Here is an 11,994-nt window from a genome sequence, read left to right as displayed (position 1 = left end):
GAGCTTCGAGCAATCATGCCACCCTCAAGCGGTTAGAGTGCCCCAATGGGACGTGGTTAGGGTCCTAAAGATGTTGGAACCTCCCTTCGAATCCCTAAAGGACATCTTAGACAAGGAGCTCACCCTCAAGACAGTTTTTCTGTTAGCACTGGCATCGGCAAAACGGGTAGGGGAGCTGCATGGACTTTCATACGAGGTGTCACACTCGAAGGGGTGGCGTGAAGCTACCTTCGAGTTCGTACCGTCCTTCGTGGCCAAGACCCAGAACCCAGCAGTCTGGGACCCCAAGTTCGAAGGCTTCTCGGTGCCGGCAATCCCACGTACAGACAACCCAAAGGACTTGCGGTTGTGCCCTGTCAGAGAAGTACGGAAGTACTTGGAGAGGACACTCAGGCTTAGACCCGAAATCAAGAGTCTGTTCGTTTCTTCAGGTTTAGTGAAGAAACCAGTCTCAAAAACACGATCTCGTTCTGGCTACGGCAAGTGATCATAAGAGCCTACAGTAGTGCAGGGATGCCTAGACCCCACGAAATCAGAGGTCTGAGTACTTCGTTGGCCTTTGAAAAGAACATGGCAGTCGGCAAAATCCTGTGGGCAGGTACTTGGGCCAATCAGTCAACCATCACAGCTCACTACTTGAAGGAATGCTCGAGGAGGTCCTTGGACGGATTCTCTCTCGGTCCCGTCATTTCAGCGCTTCAAAAGATTTCAAGGTGTAGCTCCAGGGTAACCACGTGCATTAAGTCCAAGAGACACAGGTTCCTTCCTTACCCCCCTGTTCCCTTATTACCCTCCCTGAAATGGCACTAAACCCTTTAACTGCCAGGGCATACATCGTCAGTGAATGGATACGTCTCCGAAGATTTTTTCAGAGGTGAGTTACTTGGACACTAAGATAGTTTTTTGGGTAATTTTCCCTATTTCTCATGTTTTCTCTTGAAGGGTCAGCAGAACCTAGCCTCCTATCTAGGTTCCCCCCTTTTCTCTCCTCATCACGGTCTTTGGGTCCTGTGGTAGACTCCCACCTCCTATGGTATAAGTCTCCTAAGAAAGTAGTTCGAGGTAAGTACTTCGTGTTGGAACAAATCACAAATTTTAAGTAATTTGTATTTTTCCTAAGTACTTACCTCGAACTACTTTCGGGTTATGGCCCGCCTATCCTACCCCGAGTGCCTTACAGGACTTAATAGAAACCTATCTGACAAAACTTACTGGAGAGCGAGACCTGAGTAAGCATGCTCTCTGACCCCGGGTTGTCTCTGGGCGCGTATCACTCCGCCAAAGATGCCCCCCATAGAAAACAGGAGTAGGGTAAACTACACAAAATTCTGGTCGGATGGGAGGAGATCCCAGATACTCCTAAGAAAGTAGTTCGAGGTGAGTATTGTTAGGAAAAATACAAATTACAGTACTTAAAATTTGTGATTTTTGGCAAGTGGTACCCCTGTCCACAAACCCTGAAGTACCAGCTTAAAAACATCACATTCACACCCCTTGTAGGAGACATTTTAAGTGGCCTTCCTCAGAGAGGTCTTTTTAGTTTTATAGATATAGTTCTGAGTGAGTAACATGCTGCTCCCTCTCATGCTTATAGAGGTGGAGAGCAATATCAGAGGAGTGACTATTGTTCCTCCCAATCTTCATCTGTCTACTCTTCTCATCCTTCCTGGAATGGTAACATAAAGTAAGGATCTTCATGTAAGAGTTAAGTCTTCTGTTGTTCCGAAGACATAACCACACTATATGCTTAAACAGAGCCGAATCAAAATCACTATTGATGACTCACCGGACCGTGTTACGTGTGCAGGCCCAAGCTTGAGGTTCAGGCATCTGGGTATGAAACCACCCAATTCTTGTATAATTATGAGCCTTATTCGTTGCTTGGACAGTTTGAGTAAAGAAACTCCACTCGTACAAGTTGCAAGTAAGCCTTGCTCCACAGATACGATTTTCCCATAATGGTCAAGTGCGAAACTGTTTTGATGTTTCGCTATCTAACCAGAGGCGAAACACTAGGCTTGGTTAATAATCAAGTCTCAACTTGAGAATTCGCATAAGTCTAGCAGATCCTCGATACTACTCCCTCTGGATTCTAAGGCTCACCCGAGCCCTCTCCCTATTGATCCTGACGCTGCTAATCTGGAAGTTGCTACTATGTTTGCCCTCCAGTTGTTCCTGGCTGTATTCTCAAGGGGTGTGACACTGTTTTCTTCAGGTGTAGCAAACAACTGTCCCCCTAGAGGTGTCTTTTCCTTGATTAACTCAAACATGGGGATTTCCCCATAGTCCCCACTTGCATTACTTGCTACAGCAAATGAGGAGAACCAGTCTCTTATGAGGAAAGCTACAGCTTTGAGGATGTCTACTGCTCAAAACCCTCCAAGAGAATCTTCCATGAAACAGCCAACCCAACAGAGATGTTTGTTAGCTCCTACCGAGTCCTAGCCCATCTTTCGTCAGAGAGGACACCCCTCCGGATGAAGGAGTTGCGGCCACAGTGGGGGAATGCCTACAGAGCCATTGAGACAGGTGGCAGTTTTGGGGCAGATCCCTGGACGGTAGAGGTTCTCCATTCAAGGTAAGAGTCCCATTCATAGACTGTCTGCCCCCTTTGGCTTGGATTTTGACAGACCAACCATTTAATTTGAAAGGCTGTACTAGAGACCACCTTCTACAAGAGGAAATGTCCAGGATGTTGGCCAAAGGGGCCATACAAGAGGTCTTAGATGACTCCAGCAACTCTTCCGGATAGAATAGCTTACATGGGAGCTGGAGAACCCAGCCACAGTTCTGGCCATTAGGAAGAACATCTTCCTGCTGACCACAGACCTCTGAAAGACGAATATTATTGGGTCCCAATACGTCCCAGATCAAGAAAGTATCTGAGGTTCCCTTTCAGAGAAAAGGTCTACCACTTGGTCAAGGTGCAGTGCTTTGGTCTCTTCCCTGCACCTCATGTCTTCACCAGAATCTTTGCTCTTGTTTCAGCCTGGGCTCATGGCTCCTACAGTATCTAAGACGACTGGCTTCTCCTAGCAGTCATGAACCCTGGTCATACGTCACAGGCATCTCCTCGACTTCTGCAGAGTTGTGGATCCAACTAAACCTAGAGAAATCCAGCCTCATTCCTCAACAATGTATCAGATAACTGAGTATGGAAATAGACAGCAGCCTTAAAGTCGGTGCCCCACAAAGTGCTGATGGATCTCCAGTTGTGGTTGAGACAGAACCTGCTAGCAGGCACACCCCTATAGGTTCCTCTTCCAAAGTTCCTTCTACTCTCTGATTCCTCTCACTAAGGGTAGGTTGCTCAACTTCGGAGGGAACAGATTTCAGGCCTGTGGTCACAGGCAAACAAGATCTTTCTTTCACATCAATTATCTGAAAATGACTTGTTAGGTTCTCCAACGCTGGACATGATTCAACTCACCTGAACACTAAACTACTGATGTATTGCTCCCCACTTCCGGACCCAGCATGATCATCTTATCGCCACCACACAAGTATCCAATGAATGTCTGTCATTTGCTTCCTGTAGATCTACATCAGAACATGCAGGTCCCAGTGGAAAGTAGCAGAGAATGTGGTCCATGGTCTGGGGTTAATCCCCATTGGTGACTTATCCCCACTTCCGAAGTCTATCTCCTGTTTACCCAACCTTGAATCAAGTAGCTACAACACCCACTACACTCGTACATGTGAACTAAATCCAAGCTGCAAGGGTAGTAAAAGGATAAATCTTTGGCCCACGACCAAAGAGATGGCAAAATTTAGAGTAATCCGTTTCAATGCAAAGGCACGTTGGCAACAAAAGCAGGACTACACTCTGGACCCAGCAACTGCGATGGCAGACGCACTCCAACAACCATAGGATGGACTGGACATCTACGCATAGTAGTAGCGTTCATTACTGAACACGAGATGTACATGTATACTTGCTTGAATAAAAGTTGGGTGTACCTTCATTCAGCTGGTACCACATAACCTTGTAGGAAATATAGATGGAAGCAGTCGAGGAAGAAGCCGCCTTCTTTTTAGTGTAAACAATACGCAGGCAGTATATTCTTGTTGCAGTCCGGGAGTGCACGTAGGTTGGTTGGTTTGTGAATAAATTCAGACCAAATAAGATGACCCAGGGTATTTCACAAAATCTAAGTGGACTTGGTAAGATAAAGGAAAAAATATGAATATTAGAAGAGGGTTTAAAGACAATCATACAGTAACTGTATGTATTTTATACAGTACAGTGCAATAAATATATTTTGAACCAATGTGACTCAACAAAAAAATTACAAGCATCGAATCATACTAAAAAAAAAAATTATTACGAGCCATTAATTAGCCTACCAGTCCTTTGTTGCCCAAGAGTTCAGCATCTTTCTGGGAAATATGTGTCTTCTGAGGCTTCTTCCAAAAACAAAACTGTGAAGCAAAAAAAAATATGTATAATGTATAAGTATGATTCAAATTAATGCATGTTCAGTAATCATCTTTTACAATACATTAAAGAAATTTATAGTAAGCTCTCCATGTCCGCAGGAGTTACGTAACAGATAAAACCACGAAAAAAAAGAAAAGAAAAAAAAAACGTAATAATGGTGCCATAAGGTGAACCAACTCATAATCCCACCGAAACAAATAACCACTGCACTGCCTACATGGTGTTAAATAACACACTAAACAATTCATTGTACATAGATTTCACATGGTTTCTATCATGGTATTGTAGTTTATCTTACTTTACAAAGGTAATTATACATTACTAACAGCAGTACAAGGTAGATAGCTATAATGAGTAAGTCGTCGTTATGCCACCCAATTTGTAACAACAAAATAATTCTCGCTGATACTTTAGTGTATATTACTATAATCTATGTACAGTACTATCACTAAGTACAGCTTAATTAGCTAAAGCGAGGTGACGGCACTCCTAAGTCATAGTTGTGAAGTCAACTCATGACGATTAGTTCATCACCTAATACATAGACCGTAACTGTATACACTACTGTATTTCATATACTGTACTGTAAATACGTTAAAGTTATTTTTCATAGAACATATGATTACCCTAAGACAATTAATAGAAAAAAAATAAACTACAGTTCATGTACAACACCAATAAACATTTACAAAGTTCTACATAGCAAAATTTTATGACCCATGAAGCAATCTTAAAGGCATAGTAGTAGCATTCCGTACTGAACACGAGATGTACATGTATACTTGCTTCCAAGTACACTGTACATAACAGGTATGTAACTCAATACTTTGTGATGAAGGATTCTGCAAAAGAAAGATAAAGTCAGCCTTGTGCTGGGAGGAAAACGTGCAGCAGTCCTAAATAAGATAATGCTGTGAAGAATAGAAATTTAGACAGTATACATGCTTACATACCAGTTTCATCCATGTTTCAGACTTCCCTGGCTTGTACCTCCTCTTCTGGAATATCTCAAAGCTATGCAGGTTAAGTTTTTGCTGCATCATGGTACACAGAGCCTCACCCTTATTTTGATGTCTTTCAATGAGAAACATTACTTGAACTTCTCAAACCAATGTTTGCTACAGAGTTATATAGGGTCTTTACGTGGTCAGCTGTGGTTCATCTTGTGAGAAAAGGTGGAGCATACTTGTCTTCCTCTAGAATGATTAGTTCATCAGTGACGACTTTGCGATGCTGATCCTTTATTTTTCCATTTACATCATGGTCTTGTCCCTCGCCTTTAATACATCCTTTGCACTGGGTGCGGGAATTGCTGTCACCACAGCACGAATCTTTGCAGTTTGTTCCTCGTACCTCATGTTACTCCACTTCAGCCTTATTTGCACTTATCCAGTAGCGCTACCTTCTGTCCAGGAGTCATTACCTTCCTCTGCTGCTTAGATGTGGCTTGAAATGATGACAAAGCTATCTAAGGGGCTATAGCATGGGTTAAGAAAGAGTACTGTATTTGGTACTAAACAAACCCTATAACTATGTGATGACCAATGCAGTAAAACTTTGACATTCGGCCAAATGAGTGGTGCTATGCAGGGGAGGTTGTGCCGCGATGTGCAGGCAGCTGGAAAATTTAGTATTAACCAGAGCACTCTTAATCAAGATAACGCTGCGAAAGTCAGTAAAGAATGCATACTATCATTTAAAGTATTTCACGGATCCAAATGTGTGGATTATTGAGATAAAAAAGATCAAGGGATAATGGTGCAGTATAGGACTTTATCCCTGAAAATTTCACTTTTCAATAAAGGATCCATCATGAATTGTCACAACTGATTTAGGCTATGCTTATTCCCACATGACCAAAAAGTTCTTGGCTTATACTACGTAACATAATTAGTGTGAAATATTTAAAGTTATGTAACATAATAATAATAATCCAACATAACCCTTCCCTTGCTAAATGAGCAATGGTGAATGCTGCATGACATGAACGAATAATTACCTGTACACAAAAAATTAATTTGCAAAAAGTCAATGACTAAACAGAGGCACCTGTATAAACTACTACCTAGCTCTATCGTCATTACCATATCTTATCGTACCAACATTGTATTCACTACATAGTGGCCTGATTACATTCGTAGAGGTCCAAATCTGTACAGATTGGTCCATTGTTTGGATGGGATACCCACACGGTCACTCAGTAAATAAGACGAGACCCCACTTATGAAGATTGACTCCGTCAAAATACCGTATAGATAGCTCGTTCTTCATTAAGCGTAACCCAACCTTTTCTATAAAGGTTTGTTCCATGGGGAAGAGATTTAAACATTTCAGGCAATTAAGTTGCTGACTCCAGGGGGCTGAGGCTCTTGAAGGACTTCAATCTTTGTCTAAACACCCGGTGATCATAGAATTAGGTAAATACTTAATTCAAAACCTAATTAACTATAATGAACTTGGAGGTTGAGATAAACAATCTTCACACTTGTTAATTACGAGTGCAAACAAAGTCCTTCTTCTACGCTGGCTGAAGATAAGATGGTTTGTAGGCAAAAAATCAGAACTGGTTAGAACTGTCTTTTCAGTGGGTGACGTGTGATTTAGATAGCAGACGAATTCAGGTTCTATTAAACCTGATGTATTAGAGGCTAACCCCCAAGGGCTTACCTCATAAACAACAAATCCATACAATGCACGTTACTACACTAGCGCTAGGGAAGACACCTCATATTGGATTCCCTGTTGTAGCCTTTACAGGAAAGTCCTAAGGAATGACACAAAAGCCCAACCTCAAAAATGTCTAAAATAAAAATTCATACTGAGTGGACTGAAATTGTTGTCATCCACAATCTTCATCAAAGGTTCTAATAATAAAAATTCAAATAAATTTTATATTTCAAGTTCCAGAGTAATAAAAAGTATTGTAATTAAATTCTTTACAACTCAACTCCATCAGGAGTCCCCTATAAAACATACAAGTTTTATTTAAATAAACATATTCTAAACTAGGATATATGACATTCATGTTGAAGCACTCACTGGCATGGCCAAAATAATTACACAAAATTATGAAACGAGATATTTTCATTAGAAAATGAAATGTCAAATTTTCTACTGCCTGTTAAATATAGGATATAGTATGTGCAAAGTAGTTCCTTTTGCTATTGTTAAAGCTGTACTAAAAAAACAGTAAAATGACACAGGAAAATTATCATAGCAGAAACCTTTAATGTAATTGATTATACTTCAATTTGAACCAAAAACCTATCCATACAAATTTTAACACAGCTTGCTTTAAAGGCAGACATAATGCAATCAAATTAATTTGTGACTAGGCAATAAGTTTACGTTAACCACAGTTGGCAATGTCTAGTATTAAAACTAAATAAGGTGTATCTGGAGCATAAATCATCAAGTAAATTAATAATGACAAAATTACAAAATCAGCTTGCTTTGGATTTTTTTTTTATTCCACAAATTTCCAAGAATATTTCCAATTCTCAAAAGGAATTCCAAAAAAATTAATTCTGCGATATTCAAGGAAAAGTCTCACTGACATCTACACCCAATTAACACTGACATCACTACACTTCTTACATACTTCATAATTAGTTAAATGGCCATTGTAAATCTTTCTTGTTTTAGATGACTGGTGAACAAATTACAGAAAATTATATTTGTAACAGGTTCTATTACGTGACAAAATGAACATCGGGTACTGATCAAAAGAACTAAATGTGCACTTTTCTTTTGTATGTTGTTATTTTGTACATTCAGAATAGGCCATATAGTGCAATAGCAACCACACAACACCAAGTGTTTATTAAACAGCTAAATTAATGTAATTATTTAAAAAGATGTTCAAGAGATACTTAATGTTTGGTGCCTTTCATTTAAATAAATGAATAAAGATAAGTACAGTTAATATATTTAAAATATTTACTGTTCTTTCTTGTCATCTTTTTCCAAAACACTGATCCTCTCCAGGATGGGTGGATGAGAATGATGCCATGCTGAGAACAAATGATCATACACAGGGAAACCCAGATTGTCTTCATTAAGCTTGATGAGTGCAGATTTCAGATTGGTTGCATGGCCTAAATTCTTTGCAAAAGCATCTGCTTGGAATTCATTGTAACGACTGAACATTGTTAAGAGGAACTGCAAGATCTGGAAAGAAAAACAATGCATATTTCTTGATTCATAATAAAATCTTATATTAATACGTCTGACACAATGTGAGTCAAAGGGTTTAAACCTTTTTTTCCTTCTTAAGGTACAGTCTTCATTCTAGATAGTATCTTTATAAATTGCATCAGAAATGTCCTTGCTGAAGCAAACAGCCAAATGAATTAGGTTGACTGTAGTCTCAAGTGCTTATAAAGTATGTGTTTCTGCCAAGGAATAAACGCTGGAAATAGGTATGTGTATACTTTCAAGATCTGCGGTCTGATTCTACAGCCTCCCGGATGACATTTAAATAAATATATTATGTCTTGAAATAAATTAAATAATATAGGTCTAAGCCCCCTGGCGGCTGGACATATGGCACGTAATCAATATACTGATATTTATACAGCACAGGGCTCAAAGGCCATTCAGTACCCCACAGGCGATCAATTAAGCAGAAGGTAGGGATGACAACTAAAGGATTTTGAAAAATCTGTTTGCTAATGATGTAAAAACAAAGAAGCACTGTAAAAATCAAAATATTCCAAGTTTTTCTGCAGTGATTACTGAATGCTATAAAAATGACAGTTTTAATCTTCTGACATATTCATGCAGTACTACGGATTGTTCAAGGTTTATGTAAAATACTGAATAAATTTAAACACCCCTTACAGAACAACAGGAGTAAAATTACAACTCCAGAAATAGTAAGACATAAAAGCCATAAATAAAGGTACAGAAACAACATAAAAAATATCCTTACCTTTATCCTTGTTCTTATTGGCTAAAAGAATTTACATGGTTTTTCTTCTTTGCTAAAATTATATAACTATTGTAATTCTTACCTCATTATAGGGAGCAAATACAAACTGCATTACAATTATTAAACCAATGAATGCCGGCTGACTGTGGTGAAATCCAAAGGTACGATAAAGTGGAGAGTATTTGTATAATGAACCAAACACTGCAAATACCAGGAACAGATTAACCTGAAAAAAAAAAAAAAGTTTTTCATTAGTCCTACCTTAAAATTATTAAGGTTTACTGATAATGCATATAGTGTAACCATTGATTTTTACAGGGATATTCATTTTTTTCAAGAACACTAATTTATATCATACAAATTATAATTATTATAACATTAATCTTTTAAGTTACACTACTTTTTAAAATGAGAAAGATGGAAGCCATCACTACACCTGAGGGCCTAAGCAGTCATTATTGTTATGTTTCACTGTGTATGTAATTCTAACCATTAACAAGAAAAAATGGTTGAAAGGAGGAATTGGTTTGTATACAAAAATTATTCTTGTACATAACATTTGTTTCCAAGAAATTTATGAGGGAAGGATCCAACTGTTACTACCCCAAATGAACCAATGGAATCAGCAGGATTTGATTAAGAAGCTTTGGATTGATGTAATTATCACAATCACTATCTGGTAAACACAGATTTTATTTTAATTTAGAGATAGAGTACATTCAAAGATGGAAAATGGGAAATTATGTTAAGTACAATTTTTACTAGTTGGACAATTGTGAGAGCTTCATACTGTCATAGAGTACCTCCAGGAATGACAAAGAAAAAGAAAACACCTGCCAAGTGATATGATTAACAAAACCCTTTTCAAGTCAAAGATAAATCAAATGAACCAAGAGAAAAAAAATGAGATCAATAAATCTATGGATACAGGAATCTTTTTGAAGCCAAGGTGATGTCTAATATCCCAAGTCAGATACTGTACCTCAGAACAAGGTGACAAAGCTGTGTGCACTTGTGTGTGCAATGTAAACAAATGTTTACATTCATTTGTGCTCAAAGAGTAAAAATATCACGAGACTTCAGATCTTGAGCAAGAATGGAAATAAAATATTTTCCTACTTGACAAAATTTTCAATAGGCAAGAAAGGAAAAGCTTCTGCTCAATACTTAAGATGAAGAACTTTTGGCATGGCAAGCAAAGGTAACTTGTATCTAGTTTTAAGCAGAACGAAAAACTGCGCCATGAATAATCCATGATCCTAGGCCCACTATCTAATCTAAAAGATTAGATTGTGTGGTACTGAGGAACCCTAATGAGGAATGGAAAGACAATTCCTAGCAGAAATTTAGGAACTTGTTGAATAAGAAGAAACTCAAAAAGCAAATACTCGAGTAAAACAAAAAAAAAAATTTGATTTTCCTTGTAACATTAGAAGGCTGCTTTGCTAGAAAGTATCTTTTAATAGGTGTAAGGCAGAAAATTTCTCTGCGTATGAAAAAAATCAATGCATAGGTGTCAGTAATTTAGATTCAAAGAAATCTGTTAGATTTTCTAATTAGTGAGGCTTTTGGAGAAATTTTTCAAGTAAATCAGCAACTGAAAATTTTCTCTTGTTATGGTGAAGAGAAAATACACTAGACAATAATTAGGTCTTGGGAGCAACAGAACTTCATTGTTACTGGCTGAATCATGATGAAAAATGGTAGGTATGGACATTCAAATTATAACAAGGAAGATTAAAGCATCTTATACCAAAATTACCAGAAGTGAAAGAGCATGAAAATTTTGAAGCTCAGGACCGAAAAAGTAAAACAGCGAAACAAAGAAATTTAATAATTCTTACAGCATATCTCACAGCTAGAAAAAGCGATAGATCCAAGGTAAGATTCTGAATATTTAAGCTGATGTTGCCAAGAACATGATTACAGCACAACCCACCAGCAAAATATCCCAGCCAGCTACTCACAAAGTCTAAATGGCTCTTGAAAATATGGCTACAACTCCAGCCGACCCTTTTACCTCCTAGCCCTTATGAATCATGTTCCTTTTGCTAATCTTTCTGAACCACCTCAAAATATCAAAAATTTTAAGTAATTTTTATTTTTCCTAACATACTTACCGAGAACTACTTTCTTTTGGAGTCACTTGGTGATCTCTCTTTCTCGACCAAGGTTTTTCGCGCCGTTACCCCCCTACTCCGTTCTCTACATAGGCCTACCCCCGCCGCCAAGGAATGCGCCCTGAGGGCAGGATTAGGGCAGGTCACTGCTTCTCTGGGTCATTCTCCTCATTAAGTTCGTCGTATAGCCCAACTTGGCAATGGAAGGATGGCACTCGGGGACGGAAGGGAGGGCCATTACCCGAAAGTAGTTCTCGGTAAGTATGTTAGGAAAAATAAAAATTACTTAAAATTTTTGATTTGTTCCAACACAAAATACTTACCGAGAACTACTTTCTTTTGGAGACTTATACTTTAGGAGGCGGGAGTGCTATTCTGACACTTGACTCGGCACGTAGGGCCTAGAGGGCTATGGAATGCGGGGGCCTATCAGAGTGCGGGAGTGAGGGTAACTGCGCAACCTTACGCTATTATCTAAGACTTACCTCTTAAAAAATTCT

General features: G+C 38.8%; 1 protein-coding gene across 1 annotated transcript in view; it reads right to left on the bottom strand.

Moving 5' to 3' along the window:
• Positions 1 to 7,318: 7,318 nt before the first annotated feature.
• LOC137627674 (CAAX prenyl protease 1 homolog) overlaps positions 7,319 to 11,994 on the bottom strand; it is a 60,317-nt gene continuing 55,641 nt past the window's right edge. The window contains exons 7-8 of the mRNA XM_068358865.1: positions 9,457 to 9,600; positions 7,319 to 8,611 (exon numbers count right to left, since the gene is read on the bottom strand). Of these exons, the coding sequence (XP_068214966.1) occupies positions 8,381 to 8,611; positions 9,457 to 9,600 (375 nt within the window). The 3' untranslated portion in view covers positions 7,319 to 8,380. The remainder of the gene's footprint in view (positions 8,612 to 9,456; positions 9,601 to 11,994) is intronic.

This window comes from Palaemon carinicauda, chromosome 35 (assembly GCF_036898095.1).
Source record: "Palaemon carinicauda isolate YSFRI2023 chromosome 35, ASM3689809v2, whole genome shotgun sequence".
NCBI classification, from domain to species: Eukaryota; Metazoa; Arthropoda; class Malacostraca; order Decapoda; family Palaemonidae; genus Palaemon; species Palaemon carinicauda.
The sequence above is the reverse complement of the archived record's forward strand: the minus strand, read 5'-3'. Positions and strand labels throughout refer to the sequence as shown.